General features: G+C 36.1%; 1 protein-coding gene across 2 annotated transcripts in view; it reads right to left on the minus strand.

The window, feature by feature from the left end:
* Positions 1-10206: 10206 nt before the first annotated feature.
* CA1 (carbonic anhydrase 1) overlaps positions 10207-18242 on the minus strand; it is a 28804-nt gene continuing 20768 nt past the window's right edge. For both annotated transcript variants that reach the window (XM_027773941.1, XM_006153858.3), the window contains exons 5-8: positions 16286-16381; positions 15287-15349; positions 11755-11910; positions 10207-10649 (exon numbers count right to left, since the gene is read on the minus strand). In XM_027773941.1, the coding sequence (XP_027629742.1) occupies positions 10533-10649; positions 11755-11910; positions 15287-15349; positions 16286-16381 (432 nt within the window). In that variant the 3' untranslated portion in view covers positions 10207-10532. The remainder of the gene's footprint in view (positions 10650-11754; positions 11911-15286; positions 15350-16285; positions 16382-18242) is intronic.

The raw sequence follows: 18242 nt of genomic DNA on the forward strand, positions 1-18242 counted from the left end.
AGAGTCACGATTTTTTGTTTTATTTTTCCTGACAAAATTTCACTCAGAACAACAACAAAACAAGCTTACCTATTGGACAATGAATTGTTTTTATCTAATGAACAAATATTTATTCTGTACCTATTATATGTAAAGCAGTTGAAAGACTAAAGTGAAATGACAAGATGCCTAACCTCATGGGAATCTCAAACATCAATCAGTGATTAGAAGTGAGATAATTGCGGGAACCAGCAGTTAGTGTAATGGCTATGTTGCTGGATTCCCATGTAGTCGACCGCGGTTCACATCCTGGACCCGGTGGCTTAGAACTCACACCGGGTGTGTGTGCATGCATGCCCAAGATCCCAAGAGGAGAATGGAGGAGAAGGGATTGCGGCGTGACCATCCCCCCTGGGGGGTGATTTCTTGCTTTCTCTCTCTATGTCTCTCTCTGTCTGTCTGGCGAGCGCACGCGCCCTATAGCAAAAATCTCTCAAAAAAAAATAAAAAGAAAAAAAAGAAGTGAGATAATTGGATAATTGCTAGGAAGTAGTGTATATGAGAACATCTATTGGTTTCTTTTCTTTTCTTCCTTTAATGACTCCCTTTAGAAGTTGATACTTTTACTTGTATCTCTGTGCTCTAGTTACCATGTACAGAAAGTGCATTTAAAAAATGTATTATGAATATATATATATATATATACACACACACACACTCTCACACACACACATTCGATACACACACACACACGTATATATGCATGTATTTTAAATGAATATATCTAGAAAGAAAGTTTACTTAAGAGTTAATGATTCAGGCTCTGCCTCCACAAAAATTGGAATTTCAGTCCTGGATTTGCTTATCTCTAATTAAATGGTCTCACACAAGTATCTTGAGCTTGACAGGCCTCAATTTATTCATCTGTAAAATAGAGAGAATAACTAAATAATTGTAGAGTTACTGTGATGATGAGATGAGATGCGGTTTCTAGGAAACCTGAAAAGTTGTTGCCTGATTTCACTTAATTATTTATTTAGCAAATACTACTCAATGTACAGGCACAGTTGTAATAAATTTATGCCTTAATTTATCATCTCAATCCTAATAATAGTTTCTTGAAGAAAGCAGTTTTATTATTTACATTCAGGTTAAGAGACAGTTTTAGAATCAAGAATATGACCTGAGCAACGAGGCTAAAGAATTCGTGCTCTTAAACAGAGCTGCCTTGTTTTATGCATTAATTCAAATGATTTATTTAAATCCAATCTTGTGTAGGCACTTGGACTATAAGGAAGACTTCTTGGGAAGATACCAGTTTAGTGATAATGGAAGATCTAAAGACAAATCACTATAATTCAGTGTTGTACATCCATGGGAGACACTGTGGACGCTCACTGAAGAGGAAGCTTGATTTAGAAGTCTGCTCTCCATGTTTGGGAAGCCATGGAGCAGATCCACATTCTATATGTCCAGATATTTAAACAATGGAAGTCAGATTTTTTGCAAAGCTAATTTTGTAATAAAAAAATTGAAACCATGTATAAAGTTTCAAAATTTTTTTAATTAATAAAAATTGGCACATTATCAAAGACAGGTGATTGTTTCTTTCTTGCTTTTTTTGGGGGAGAGGTTTTGCTATAGGGCATGTGCACTCTCCAGAGAGAGAGAGAGACAGAAAGCGAGAAATCAACCCCCAGGAGGAATGGCTATGTTGCAATCCCTTCTTCTCCATTCTCCTCTCAGGGTCTTAGGCATGCACACACATGTGGCCAGAGTGAATTTAAGCCACTGGGTCCAGGACTTGAACTGCGGTTGACTACATGGGAGTCCAGTGACATAGTTATTACGCCAACTGCTGGTCCCAGTGGATATATTTTCTAAGATTCTATTGTACACATGCTATCTGAAATAATGATGATCTAGCCTTTCTCTTCCTGGAACACTAGTTCTACTCAAATGTTCATCAGGGTCTATCCCCAACATCAACAGTGCCTCAACCCACAAACCTTAATGCTTTCAGACATAGTTGCTTTCTGTTTCAGGGATACAGGGCTAGAGAAAGGAAGAGGTATTTCCTTGGGACCTGAATCAATAGTCTTGACAACAGATATTTAGGGTTATGGGAGTTGCTGTGTCAGTCTGAGCACCAGATCCTGAGAGACAGAGCTGTCCATATGTTCCATATATTTTATTTTTAATAATACATGAGGTCTTCCAAAGTGCAGAGTTTAGTCCAGGACTTCTTACTTAGGTTTAAGGGTCTATGTAACTAGTACCTATGCGATCGAGGAACTTTTTAGAAGCTGAAGATACTTTGTTGAGTCCCGAAGGGGATATGGCATTATGAAGCATGTTGCTGAGAGAATGTGCAAAGGCACTGAGCTTGTAGTGGGATAGCTCAGGGAATGGCAGAATGCATGCATGGCTTGAGCACAGGGAGCTTGAGGTGGATGGTGGATGGTGAGGCAGGAAAGGGGAGATGAGATACCTCATGGAAGTCTCAAGAGGTATTTAAAAGAACTTGGAATTTATTCTAAAGCAAAGAGGAAATTAAAAATTTTATACAGAGGAGGTATTTGATTAGATTGAGTCCTAGGTAATAGTTAGGAGAAGGTCAACAGAGTGACAAAGGCACCAGTTAGGGTGGTAATGATCTCAGCAAGAATAAATGATGCCCTTAGTAAAGATGTAGTGGACATGGCAATGATGAGAGGCATCGTGAGGGGTTTGGGATAAGGGGAGAGGCTGAATGTGCAGGTGGGTGTGGCCCATTGTAGCTCTCCAATAAATGTTTGCTGTAGTAAAATGCGCTTTTGATTCCAGCACCTGTAGCATTTAAACCACACTCTCTTAGCTGTGAATTAATTGGAATATATTGTGTCGATATTCTGCAAAGTGAGTACATGCTTTCTTCTTCTTTTCTTTTTTTTTTTTACAAAAATAATTATTAATCTAATTATTATTATTTCAATTTTCAATAGGACACTTGCGCTCACCAGAAAGAGAAAGAGAGAGAGAATGTGAGAAAGCAAACTGCCAAGTTCAGGATTTGAAACATGGTCAGCGATGTGGAGGCCCAGTGCCCTAACTGCCATGCCATGTAATGGCCCCCAAAGTGAGTACATTCTTTCCAAGGAAAGTTTGATTTCAAGGAGAGTCGTTATCAAGAAGTTTTCTTTGAAACTCGAGTGATCCTGTTACAAAAGTGTGTTAATTCCCAGTACCATGGCATCCTGGCTGCGGTCTTCTTGGTTCCACAAAAATCACCTCAGGCCCATCAGGTCATAGGTCCCTGAGTTAAATGTAGACTGCACATCAACAAGATTTCTGTACATATTATACTGCCCCTCAGTTGTCTTTCCTAAGATTCTTTGTCTACTCGCTCAGTAGGAAACATTTGGAATCCTTTTGGAATTTCCTAAATAGAATGTTCCCTTTGTTCGTGAAAGTGCTGAATCACTTTTTTCTACATGAAGTTTAACCTAAAACAACTTTTGTTCTGTTTCATTTTGTTTTGCTCTATTTGATTTCACATCACCTTCCACAACTCCGGGCAGATTTGTAACAAATGTAGCTTGAACTTGGCTTGGAAGTTTGACAGTCCCAGGCAGTGGGGATTATGTTGATCTTGTATTTCTCTTTAAAAGCTCTTCTTATTCATGCTTATTATGTCTGTCTTCTCATTACAGCTGGGTCAACAGGATCGCCTGATGCAAATTCAATCCTGTTGGTCTCTAAAACTTATCCTAACCTTAACTAGAGGAATATGAGAAGTCAGCTTTCCCAACGAGGGACTCCCCATACGGTCCACCTTGTTTTTGCTGTTGACCATGTCCTCTGGTTCCGGGGCTGTTTCTGCTCAGATTTTACATGCTCGAGTACAGACATTGATGATCCAATTTCTCTAAAATATGGACAATAATTTCTTTTTATCCATTTTTAAAATTGAAATCTCATTTCTCAACGTCAGCTTTGGTGTCTACATTCTGGATTTTCCATTTGGTCCTGGATTTCTCCGGGGAACTCCATGATCTTGTGTTTGATCTCTCATGGACTCATGACAGTTTGCGTGTTGTGTCACCTTTCACACGAGTTACATTTTGTATTCCAAGATGGTTTTTTTCAGTTCACTGAGTTAGGTCTATTATAAAATACTATTTACTATGTCTAGTATATTCCTTATTCCAGGAGAAAAGGCAAACTGTTCCAAACCTTTCTATTGGGTGCTAATGGGTTTGGTTGGGTCTTAGAAGATATGCAAATTTGTAGCCCCTGTACTGGTAGAAAAACCTTGCTAGATAAATAGTAATAGGAAGATAAAGTTAAATTTTTCTTCCTCTGTCTTCCTAATATTTTTGGTTGTACGTATATTACAGTATGTTTGTAATTCTAATTTGATGCACAATTGTTTACATAGGTATCTTCCCCACTAGGCTCTAAAGCTTCTTTGTAACAGGGTCTGATAGGCATATTCATTTCTGTATCTCCTTTTGTAGTGATTTCCAAGAAGTAAATGGATAATAAATGGATCAGTGTTTTACTAATTTCTTTATCTGCTACAGCATTAGCATAATATTGTCCACATACAAAAATACTTAGTAAATATTTAAATAATATAGAATAAATTAGAGTATCATTTTCCGATGTAGAGTTAATATACTTGATGTTTGAAATTTTTCCTGCATAAAAGTCAGCTGTCCCAAGACCAGCAGTTGGCGTAATGGCTATGTTGCTGGACTCCCATGTAGTTGACCATGGTTTGAGTCCTGGACCCAGTGGCTTAAACTCATGCTGGGCTCGTGTGTGCGTGCCCAAGATACCAAGAGGAGAATAGAGGAGAAGGGATCGTGGTGTGGTCATCCCCTCTGGGGTGGGGGTGATTTCTCGCTTTCTGTTTCTCTGTCTCTCTCTCTTTCTGGAGAGCGCATGTGCCCTATAGCAAAAACCTCTCCAAAGAAAAATCAGCTGTCCTACTGGTTGTTCAGTTACTGAGAATGGCTACATCTCTGTTCAAGTCAAATATGTTGAGTTCTCACACATGCTCTAACTTTTTGAGGTCTTCAAGAGATACAAAGATGAATCACTGCCTTCGTGCTTTGATTTTCTTTTCTTACTTGTTCTTTTTGCATTCTATTGATAGCCTAAAAGAAAAGATAAAAAGAAGGGCATGAGAATTATAAAATGAGGTGGGAAGAAAGGGTTTGGAGACATTCTCATGTAATGTGCTGTGGAGAATACTATGCTAGGTTTGTATCCAGCTGTGGGAAGTCAGGAGGGTTTCTAGAGGGGATGGCATTTAAAATCAACATAAGAACATGGCTAGGATTGGAATAGAATGAGAAGAAGGAGACCATTGGAAAAAGGAAGAGCTTGAACAGAGGCAGAGAAGCAAGTTCTGTATAGAGAATGTCAAATGTGTTGATCAACCTGAAGAACAGTGTACAAAGGGGAAACAAATGGGAAACAAATGGGGAGTAGGTTTTGTCAGGTTAAGAGAAACCAAGTACAGAGGCTGGCAGGGAGTTTGGTGGTTAAGGATGCTGTACACCCACAGGGCTGACTTTGGTTTGAGTCCCAGACCAGTGGCTTACTTTCTCACTCCCTCCAACCCCCGCCACTCTCATTCTGACCCTTTCTGGTCAAATTAAAATAAATAAATAAAGTTAAATAAAATAATTCTTTTTAAAAAAGGAAGAGAAACCAAGGACATATTATGGATTTTAGGGACCTTATACTTTAAAAGACAGTGAAGAGCCATAAACTAACTAACTAACTAACATTGTCTTTCTATATTGCTATCCTATATATACTTAATCACATGTATGTCATATATAGGCTCCCAACCACAGCAGGTCATCATAATCAATTGGAGCTTAATTATTATTATTATTATTATTATTATTATTATTATTATTTTGCTATCAGGCACGTGTTTGCCAGAAAGAGACAGAGAGAGGGAGAGAGAGAAAGAGAGAGAGAGAGAAAGAGAGAGAGAAAGAAGCACCTGGTGTGATCTTCAAGTCACTGGGTCTGAGACTTGGACCATGGTCAATCATGTGGGAATCCAGTGTCAACCACCACACTACCTGGTGGCCTCCAACTTGAATAAAAACATAAGGATGACTTGAAAAACTATACTTAAAACAAACAAACAAAAAGACAAGTTTTAATGTGATTTTTATTTCTTGGGTTTAGTAGTCACTTGAAGATGATCGATTACTGGCCAGGAAATCCTATTCATTTATTTATCAAATGTGTATCGAGTATTTGGTGCGCATCAGATGTTATACGGATTAATGGAAATATAGACAGGAAGACAATAGACACTGTTACTAATTGATAGAGTTTGCATTAGCAGGATTAACAAAAGCTAAATGAATAATTACACAACTTATAACCACTATGTACCATTGAGAAACCCAGGGTGAAACCCAGTAAAATCAAGGGAAAAATACTTCAAGAAAAGCAACAGGAAGTAAAGCAAAAAATGCAAAAACGTGAAGAAAGCAAGCTGTTTTATTGGCAGAACTGTGGGTTTGATGCCCTTGCCCAAACACTTAGCTTTGGAATTGTCGTCTCTAGAGGAGTCGTTGTTAACCTCTCCTTAAGTGCAAGGGAAAACCGATCCTTCTGGAATGAGGAATTTAATTTACACACCATTCTTGCATACATTACAGATACACATATAAATTATTTTTCCTAATTCTAGTAGGAAAAAACTTTCTGAGAGATCTCTGTGTTCTAAAATATCTCTCTAGAAAGCTTCTCCTGTTAGTTTGCATTGAGTCTTAGCTACCTAGGAAAGCTGCAAAAGTTTTTGGGCTCCTAATTTCTTTTTCTTTTTTCTTTTTTTGTAGATGATTTTGCTATAGTACATGTGTGCTCACCAGAAAGAGAGAGAGAGACAGAGAGATAGAAAGAAATCACCCCCTGCAGGGGGAATGGCCACGCCCATAATCCCTTCTCCTCCATTCTCCTCTCAGAATCTTGGGCACGCACACACACATACCCAGCATGAGTTTAAGCCACCAGGTCCAGGATTAGAACCACGGTTGGCTCTATGGGAGTCTAGCGACATAGCCATTATGCCAACTGCTGGTCCCAAGTTTCATAGTTTTAATCACGTTTTCATAGGAATCTGTAGCCACAGAACAATGAAGAACCACTGATAAAGCATAACTAAAGTTATAGTAAATAGACATATGCTTTTTTTTTTTCTGCTATAGGGCCCGTGTGCCTGCCAGACAGACAGAGAAAGCGAGAAATCACCCCCCAGGGGGGATGGTCACACCGCAATCCCTTCTCCTCCATTCTCCTCTTGGGATCTTGGGCATGCACACACACATGCCCAGTGTGAGTTTTAAGCGCCCAGGTCCCCGACGCGAACCGCGGTCGACTACATGGGAGTCCAGTGACACAGTCATTACGCTAACTGCTGGTCCCGACATATGCTCTTTTGAGTCATGTAAGAAAATTAAATTTAAGGAAAAAAATATATATTAAAGTTTATTTATTTATTCCATGGGAAGACAGAGATAGACACCCCTAATGGGTCATGAGATTGTGATTCACCCTTTAGCTTCAAAGAGCCCCAAGTCAAGGGCACGTGTGTGCTAGGTACAGGTATGCTCAGGGAAGTCTCTGGAAATGAACCTGGAACCTTCCCATGTAGGTCAGTCTTGTAGAGCATCTCCCTTTACCATTAAGCCATCATCTGGGTTCCCTAAAGGTATTTCTTTTTCTTTCTTTCCCTTGTCTTAATTTCCCTTCTAGTGAATTTAATGCTCTTAGAATGATTTCATTATTATATTGGGTTGTTGGAAAACTCATGACATTTTTTCTATGTAAAAATGCATCATGACTTTTCTGATGACCCAATATATCATAAATGAATACTTTACAAACTATTTCGACCTACCTGGACTCCTAAATCAGCAAAAGAACTCCATAAGTGCTGAGCATGGTATCTCTGGGTTACAGGGAAGAAGACAAAAAGACACAGCTGAGAGTAAAAGCACCCCTCTGCCTTTGAGCTTGTGCCTGGCATTGTCATTCTAGATGCTTAAAAGCCCAATAGGTTTGGCATAAGGAAGATCAGCTACCAAATATCATTGGAAAAGCTAAAGAATTTTTGTAGGATATTCAAACCCTCCACCTAAATTGGCAAGGGACGAAGGTGCACAGCAAGACAGTGAGTCAACGAAACAGATGAGATGAGTTCTCAGATGATCCAAGCCTTGTCTACGTATCCTCTCTCAACAGCTGCTTTTATCGGCTACTTCAGAGAAATGTGGAAAGCCCCCATAATGCACCTCGTGAGTTCTGCCAAATGTGTGAAATTCTGGCAGAAGCAGGAAAGGGAAACATGCTCCCCAGCTGGTATTTGGCTCTGGGATAAAGTTTGATGACCATCATATATCTCCTGTCACATCTTTGCCCTTTCCATAATGAAACTTAGTGACTTATGTATAAATCCTGGGATCCATTTTATCTTTCTTAAAAAAATAGATAGGTCATCACATCAAGGATTTTCCTTGTCCTTCTTGTGATAGTTATTTCTAAATTGCTTTATTTTTCAGAAAATGTTTTCAAATACGATAGGTCTGGAGCATCATCTACAGATATATTTCTCAAATTAAACTTATCTGTCTTTGGTTCTCATGGTGACCTTTGATAACTTTAGAATTAAAATTCTATCGATATGACTCATGGGTAATAAAAGGATCATGGGACAGGTGTAATTGTTTCTGGCTTTCTCAATATTTGGCAAATATGGAGTAATATACACAGTTGGATTACCTTTGCAAAGAAAGCATTTATATTTATAAAATGCTTGTGAGAACAGAGCTAATGTGTTCCATAGTCCTATTACATTTTAATAAAGAAGATTCACTTACAATTTGGGCTCCAAATCAAATATTTCAAAAGAAGTCTCATAGTATGATGATTAGGTTCAAAAGAAACACAGTCTTTACAGAAAAGCTATCTCATAGCAATTTTTAGAAACAGTCTTCTTGGTCTGAGATAACTTTGTGTGTAGTTATTTAGAATTTTTTTTTTTTGTAGAGGTTTTTGCTATAGGGCGTGTGTGCTTGCCAGACAGACAGAGAGAGACAGAAAGACAGAAAGCGAGAAATCACCCCTCAGGGGGGGATGGCCACGCTACAATCCCTCTCCTCCATTCTCCTCTTGTGATCTTGGGCATGCGCGCACATGCGCCCGGCGTGAGTTTTAAGCCACCAGGTCTGGGACTCGAACCGCGGTCGACTACGTGGGAGTCCAGTGACATAGCCATTACGTTAACTGCTGGTTCCCCTAGTTATTTAGAAGTTTTGACTGACTGATTCTGTGATATTAGACTGAAGAAGAACATTGGAGTGGGCTTTCACTTCTAACGTAATTCAGTATATGAGAGAACTAAAGTAAACTCACAAGACTAAATGCTGGACATAGCGTTAGTGCAGTTCTGGGGTGGAAATGTGGCTTCAGAAAGAACTGTCTTTAGATGAAACACATCTATTACAAGGTTACATGATTTTCAATATGATTTTAAGCCTAAATGACTCCTTCAGTTTTTATTTGTTTTTCTTAAGCTTTTGCCATAGGGTACATGTGCTTGCTAGAGAAAATGAGAGGGAAAGTGAGAAATCACTGCCCTCCCCTGTCCCCCCATGGGGAGTGGGGGATGGCCATTCCGAAATCCCTTCTCCTCCATTTTCTTCCTGCATGCACATGTGCCTGGCATGATTTTCAAGCCCCTCCCTCCCCACCAGTCTCGTACTCAAACTGTGGTGGACTATGTGGGAGTCCAGCAGTTAGCCACTATGCCACCTGCTGACCACACCTTGAGCATTTTTATAAACCATTTACTTGTGACTTCTTTTCCATTTGAATGTACAGATTTTCCTTGCAAGCTAATTAGTTACAGTTCTGGCAGAAAAGCCTTGGCCTTGGGAGAAAAAAAATGGAAGCAATATCCAAAAGTATAACCTTTTTTATAAAAGATTTCATTTTTGTCACAAAAAGCACAAGTGTTAGCAATGATAGGCCAGGCTAAAAATGCTAAATCTTGGCTGTATATTTGTTTCCAAGAGCAATCATTATTTTATCTCAAGCTGCTCTTTGGTTATTACATTTGAGGAAAATACTCTTGCTAGAAAGGTATTTAAGATTATTTTTTTAACATAATGGAGTAGAAAAATAGAGTGCACACTAAACAAGAAGAAGGAGATAAAATGATTTTATTAGTTCAACTAAAGCGAATAAAATAGGAAAAGATACAATCACTTGATTGCAATCGTAAAGAATCCCACACACTTGTTTAAGCATAAATTGATGCTTACAGATTACTATTTGCTAGCCTATAGGTTGTTATTTTTGTTAAGCATTAAGAATGAACATGAAAGTTTTTTGGTTTTGCAGATCAAATTTGTAGGTATGCTGTCTTATTAAGTATTGAAATAATTTTTTTTTCAAAATTGTTATTTTACTGGATTATGCTAGAAGCAGGACTGTGTTCCTAAGCGGGAATAAGCTTTTCTTTCAGCCTATCAGAATGAAGCTCTCACTGTTCTGCCCTTCAGAGGCTGGGTTGGTCGGTTGTTCTTCTTTACAGGGACAGGGCTATCACCTTCAGTGTTGGATAGAAGACTGCGGAACTGTGCCAGCTGGGAAGATACAACACATGAATCAAAAGCTATTAATGTTACACAAAGCACATTATTTCCAATATAGTGCACTGATATTTAGAAAATGGAGACAGAATTGCAGTGGTTTCACTAGTGGAAAGGAGGGAAGCTGAAAATCCTTCGCATTCCTTTCAGCTAAGCATTTTGGTTAAATTATCAATGATTGACTGGGTTAGAATATACCAATTTGTTCAACTGGAGTACCTTGGACAAATGGCTCATCACCATGGTGCCTCAGATTTGATATAGTACCTACTACAGAGTTCTGAAAATTAAATGGGTTAATACATGTAAAGTACTTAGAATAAGGCATGGCACATAGCATGTGCTCTATAAATGTGTTAGAAATAAGCCATCATGCGTACTTAATAAAATTAGTTGCTCAATTATAATTATCATCATCATTATTATAAATACTACTGGGTTGTTGGAAAAGTTATGACATCATCATTATTATAAATACTACTGGGTTGTTGGAAAAGTTATGACATATTTTTATGTGCAAAAAGTGCATTGTGACATTTCTGATGCCCCAATATTTATAATGATATAATGATTATAAATGAAAATCTTATTATAATGTTATTAATAATGAGATAGTTTATTGGATATTTAAAAGCTTAAGCTTCAGTAAAAGAATAAAAAAGTTTTGCCAAATATATATTTTAAAGATAGGACAATTTGAGAGACACAATTCCCCAAAGTCTTAGTGGAACTTTCAAGAACATTTTTCCTTTGTTTCTGAACATTGACAAAAGACATTTAACAAGGTTGGACTCTTCCTTATTAAGGAGAAAAGAATAATGGGAATTCTGAATCTTATCTATATATATATATTTTTTTCTGCATAAAGTAAAAAGAAAAATCAGCATTCTTACGCACTTTTTGGAAACTTTACCAGACCTATGCCAGAAACGAAAAAAGTTTCTGAAAAAGTTCTTTTGGAAGAGAAAGTAAACTCTCAAAAATTGAATCTAAATAATAATCTCCCTTGGTAATGCAATAAATTGAAGCAATATTCCTGCTTTGCACTTCCAATTCCCACCTATTCTCTTCCTATTCCTATTCGTCTCTGATACCCTACCTGTTCCGAGCTGACACTGATGTTCTCCTTACAGATGATCCAGGTTACACTCTCATGAAGAGGAGGATGAGTCAGAGAGCCAGTGTAGGTCCAGTAATCCAAGGAGGAAGGAAGAAGGGTAGCAGGGTCAAAATTTGTGAATGGGGCTTGTTTACCCTGGAAAGAAAAGTACATATCAATATATTATTATATAAAATCTTTATATCCATACATATGATACGTGTTATATTATCTTGTTGTACATTATCTAGAGATTTTTAGCTAAGAATTAAATGAATCTTTCTGTTACATAGCTGGCATGTTTGTGTATACAAACAATAAAATTGATAGTAAAGAAGAAATTAGAAATGCACTCCACTGAAGGAAGATTTAATCAATCTTCCTTCTTCATTTGGTTGAAGATAACAAAGTTGAGAAAGAGTTTACTATCTATGTTCTGTAAAAGATACTTAATTTCCAGTATAAACCATTTATTGTTTCTCTAGGTAAGGTGTCAGATTCTAGTCCAGTGGCAAAGACCTTAATTGACATGTATGTGAATTACACTTTAGCCATATTCTATTTATTTCTGTTATCTTTCCTCATTGATTATTACTGGTTTATAGAAAATGAACTGATTTTGTACGCTAATTTTTATGCAGTCAGCTTTATCAGACTTTTATATCAATTCTGTTTTTTAGCTTGTTTTGAATTTTTCAGGCCAATGTTAACAATCATATTGTCTGCACATAATGATAGTTTTGTCCTTGTTGTTCCAATTTATATCCTAATAGATACTCTTGTTTGTTTCTTTATTTTGTTGCATTGATTAGGAACTTCATTACAATGTTTAATTGTGATATCACTGCTGATATCTAGTGTTGTTCCAGATTGAAATGGAAATGCTTTGAGTGTTTTACTATTCAGTTTGATGTCTGGTGAAAGTTTCTTAGTCATATCCTTTACCAAATTTGAGAATTCTTCAGAGATTTTTCTTTTATTTCATTTTGTTTCATCCTCTAGAATGAGCATCAAATTTTATCATGTGCTTTTAAGCATCTAACAAGTTGATTATGTGAGTTTTGATCTGTAATTTGTTAACATAAGAAATTATATTAATATATATTTTAATATTGAACCATCCTTGCATTCCTGGGATAAAATCTCTTAGTTCAGAAACATTCTTTTAATACACTATTGAATATGATTTGCTATCATTAGAATTTCTTTTGAATATATTCCTAAGATAGTCTAGCCTTGAGCATTCTTTTTTATTAGTGTTCTTACCTGGTTTTATTAGATTTCATTAAATTGGTGAAAGTTTCTGTCTATTCCCTCATCTAGGCAGTTTTGGTAACACTGGCATGATTGGTTCTTAAGGGCTCAGTAATGCTTTCCCATAAAATGTTTAAGTTTTACTTAATAAGTACATTTTGACTATGTTTTCAATTTATTTTTAGATTTACCAGTTTACTTAATTTTTCTTACTCAAGTCAATTTTATTATTTCACATTTTCCTAGAAAACCATCTACTTTTTTCAAATTTAGTGGTATAATGTTATAAATACTTCTATTTTATAAAACTTTCTTCTATAGTTTTTAGTTATATCCCACTTCTTATTTCTTAACAATACTTTGTAGGTGTACATTTTTTTCCTTTTAACTCGCGCCCGCGGGACCGCCCAGGGGGAGGTCCGGCGGGTAGGCGGCGCCCAAATTTGAGAATTCTTCAGAGATTTTTCTTTTATTTCATTTTGTTTCATCCTCTAGAATGAGCATCAAATTTTATCATGTGCTTTTAAGCATCTAACAAGTTGATTATGTGAGTTTTGATCTGTAATTTGTTAACATAAGAAATTATATTAATATATATTTTAATATTGAACCATCCTTGCATTCCTGGGATAAAAATCTCTTAGTTCAGAAACATTCTTTTAATACACTATTGAATATGATTTGCTATCATTAGAATTTCTTTTGAATATATTCCTAAGATAGTCTAGCCTTGAGCATTCTTTTTTATTAGTGTTCTTACCTGGTTTTATTAGATTTCATTAAATTGGTGAAAGTTTCTGTCTATTCCCTCATCTAGGCAGTTTTGGTAACACTGGCATGATTGGTTCTTAAGGGCTCAGTAATGCTTTCCCATAAAATGTTTAAGTTTTACTTAATAAGTACATTTTGACTATGTTTTCAATTTATTTTTAGATTTACCAGTTTACTTAATTTTTCTTACTCAAGTCAATTTTATTATTTCACATTTTCCTAGAAAACCATCTACTTTTTTCAAATTTAGTGGTATAATGTTATAAATACTTCTATTTTATAAAACTTTCTTCTATAGTTTTTAGTTATATCCCACTTCTTATTTCTTAACAATACTTTGTAGGTGTACATTTTTTTCCTTTTAACTTGTCAAAAGTCTTTTCATTGTTTTTTCTGAAGAATCAATATTTTTATTTCATTAATAAAATTTTACTTTTTACTTATTCATCATTTTTCATTCTTATTTTTATTGTTTTCTGCTTTTATATTCACTAATAACTTTCTCCATTTCCTTTTCATGTGTAATTTTTGCTATTCTTTTTTTTGGAGAGGTTTTTGCTATAGGGTGTGTGTGCTCGCCAGACAGAGAGAGACAGAGGGACAGAAAGTGAGAAACCACCCCCCCCAGGGGGGATGGCCATGCCACAATCCCTTCTCTTCCATTCTCCTCTCGGGATCTTGGGCACACATGCACAAGCACCCGGCGTGCGTTTTAAGCCACTGGGTCCGGGATGCGAACCATGGTTGACTACATGGGAGTCCAGCGACATAGCCATTACACTAACTGCTGTCTCTAAATTTTGCTATTCTTGAGTTCAATGATTATTTTTTATTTTCTGTCTTTCTCACTTTGTAATAAATTTATTTAAAGTTTAATTTTTTCTATAATCAATACAAATCAGATTTATTGGCTCATCAAAGTCATGATATATTTTTCTATGTAAAAAATGCATCATGACTTTTCTGATGACCCAATATTTTTTATAATAATGTGGCAATCTTGTACAATGTAAAAGAAAACAATAATTCTCTGACTTATGATTTAATTATTACTGTTTAAAGTTTAAGTTGAATATACTAAAAATTCTATCTGTTTTTGAGTTGACAGATCATGGTTATCAAATATTGTGTATAAATGGAATTTCAGAAGAATACCCTTAATTCATGAGGCTTTGCACTGCTAAAGAAATATATTATTTTTCACAATATTTAAGTTGGATATAGATTTTTAAGTAAATTTGAATGGTTAGGTAACCTTGTATTTTTATGGGCTTTACCCTACTGAAATATATTTTCACAAACAATAACTAGGAAAAGCAAAAACAAAACAAATCCCCTGAATTAGAGTCTTTCTCAGAAACAGACTATCTAAGTAATACCTTGATTTTCAGATTGGTATCTTTTGCTTGGGTCTTTTCACATCCCAGTTCAAACACGTAATTAAGTGATTTCCATACTTCCGAGGGTTCTTGTTCTCAGAGTTAAGCTAATGTATTAGACTATTTACCTTAGTTTTAACTGCATTTACAGCATCAAGCACTTTCTGCAGCTTTGGATTGGCCGGACCAACCTGGAGATTAAAAAAATTAAAAGTGAGATAAAGATCATTGTCAATTAAACACTGTGGGGATAATTTTTACCTTTTTCTCAATGAACAACATTAATTTATGAGAGGTGAGGTGTTTTTTTCTCTGCTCAAGAGGAAGGAATTTTGCTAGGTGTATGACTTTGTAGCCCTTTGTACTCTACAAAGTATTCATACAGTGGAACTATTATTAAAATGACAAACAAAAAGCTTGGAATAAATTTAATTATGGATGAGATGCTCAAAACATGCTAGATATGTGTATGTGCATGCCTCAAATCCCAACAGCATGGAGAAACGGATATGAAGGGATTATAGCATAATATTGCCTCACTGGGGGGCGTTTCTCTCTCTCTCTCTTTGTTTTCCTGTCTCTCTAGCAATAAAAAATTAATCAACAGCACATTTAATAGACACAAAAATAAAAAGTTGTCTGCTGATGATAATGTGTAAGGTATGTCTTTGATTTGACTGATATGCACTGTATTCATGCTGGGAAAAACCATGTTGTACACTGTAAAGTTGTACAAGATTAAAAGTAAATAAAAAATACAATAAATACAATTTAAAACGTTAATTAAATTTTCTTTATGGAAAAATGTTTTTAATATTGAGATATTCAGATGATAAATTCTTGAGGTAGATGCTTAGAGGAAAGGGAACTTGAAAGAGCTGGAAATAAAATTCTCTTTTTCTCTGTAAGCACTTTCTTATTCCAGTCCCAAACTGAAATTTATTTCTGTCAAGGGAGAAAAATAGCAAACAAAAATGCCAGAAAATACTAGGAACTATTTGTCCACATGTAGTCATTCACAGAATGGGAACAAAGAAAGACTCAAAGATCTTTTGCCTGATATCATTCTATTTTGAGGTCTGATTGGTAAGAAATTGTATTAGCAGAGCTATCTATCTGTAACTCACCTTCATTAAAACTCCAATAATTGCCAAACCATCAGCCTTTGAGGAAGCTTCCACACAGCTGGAATACTTTGAAGAATTCCAGTGAACTAGATGAAGCTACAAATGATAACGTAGTTAGTTACTTATAGTGAAAAACAAAAAGTAATTTATAGGCTAACTTGTTAATATATGAAGATGTGTCTTGTTTATATAGATTAAATTTATTATCCAGAGGATTGGAAAGGTTATGTTCTTACCATTAGAAATTATTTGTGTGTTGCCTAGACTAAGTAGATCGCAAATCTTTGAACCAGTAAGTAAAATGTTTTTCCCTCAGTATTATCCACATTCAGTATTACTCCTATAGATATCTATCTTTGGTATGAAAGACCAGGAAATCTGCCTAAATGGCATTAGGATAAAAATTGAAGCAATTTTCTCTCACATGCAGTACTTTGTAATAACTTTACGAGATGTGGTTCCTGGAATACCTGGGAGGTGGTGACCAAGGACAGATTCTCCTAGGCACAGCAGTGTCCTTTCCAGGCATTCCTCAAATCTTTATCTCCAGTCTAACCTCTATGTGGAACTCTTGACTGTATCCAAGTATCTATCCGTGTCTTGTTATCTTCTGGGTATCTCCACACAGATGTCTAATAGATGTTTCAAACTTAATGTGGCCAAAATAGAACTCTTGATTTCTACTTGCCAAACAAGGTTTACTTTCCTTTCTAAGGAAAAGTTAACATCATTCTCTAATTGCTCAATGTTAAGATAGTTATAATTCATTTCCTACCCATCCCTTCCCCCTAATCAAAATCCATGCCTCACTTTGCAGTAGCCTGCTGATTTTCTCTGGGCATTTCTTTCCCCATAATTTTTGAAAGGAAGTTTTCATCTTGAATTAGGGCTGAATCCATACACTACTCCCCTAAGAATTCTTTTCTGATCCCTCAGTTTAAGGTGACCATCACAGGGCCAGCAGGTGGCTTGGTAGTTAAGGTGCAGGATTCCCATATGGCTGATGGCAATTAGATTCTTCAACCTGGCAGTTAGTTTTTCACTTTCTCTCTCTCTCATGAGCACATGTGTCCTATAGCAAATTAGAAAAAAACCTGATAATAATAAATAAAATGAAACAAATTATTTTTTAAAAAATAAAGTGAGCACTATAAATCAAGTCTTTTCTCTCCATACAATATATCTAGTCTCTTCCCCTTTCTCCCTTCTGCCCTTCCCTTCTTTTCTTTATTTCTTCCCTTTACAAATTTCCTTTCATCTATCAAATTTAAGTTCTGATACTAGGTACTTTTAAAAAATGGTATCTGGTATATTATAGGTGCTCATGAATATTTGTTTATTGAAAAAAAATGATTAAAGCAATATATCAAGAGAGATCACTTTGCTTTACCAGTTGAAATGTCATCTCATTGTAAATTTCCTCTGACCATGTCAGTCTTGATTCTCCCCCTACTCTTGCTTTATTATTCTTACATCTATATTCCCATGGTACTTTGGGAATAGTCATACTGCTGTTTTCTACGATAGTTATTTAATCACTTTAACTTAAGCCTATAGTGCTCTGCTTGAGGAATGCTTGCTTGTGTCTCATCCATAAAACTGAAATATTGCTGAGCATTTATGATGTCAAAGTGCTGCTCTGAGAGTGTTTTAGATGGGATTACTCATTTCAGCCTCCCAGCTACTGCATGAGCTAGATAATAATTACATTATCTTGACTCTATAGAAGAGAGGATTGGGACAGAGAATGATCTGCCCAAAATCATTGTGCAGTTACTAAGAGGCAGAGCTTTCATTCAATGCTAGCTGTTGGCACTAGCATTCTTAGCCACTTGAACTGGTGGATTTTAGGTACTCCAAGTAAATAAGTGTATTGATAGGAACTGAAACACACGTTGGGCTCTGTGCTAAGTGTTTCTCATCTATAGCCTGGATTATTTTTACTTTTCTCAATTTC

The sequence above is a fragment of the Tupaia chinensis genome, unplaced genomic scaffold (assembly GCF_000334495.1).
Source record: "Tupaia chinensis unplaced genomic scaffold, TupChi_1.0 Scaffold000388_1, whole genome shotgun sequence".
NCBI classification, from domain to species: Eukaryota; Metazoa; Chordata; class Mammalia; order Scandentia; family Tupaiidae; genus Tupaia; species Tupaia belangeri.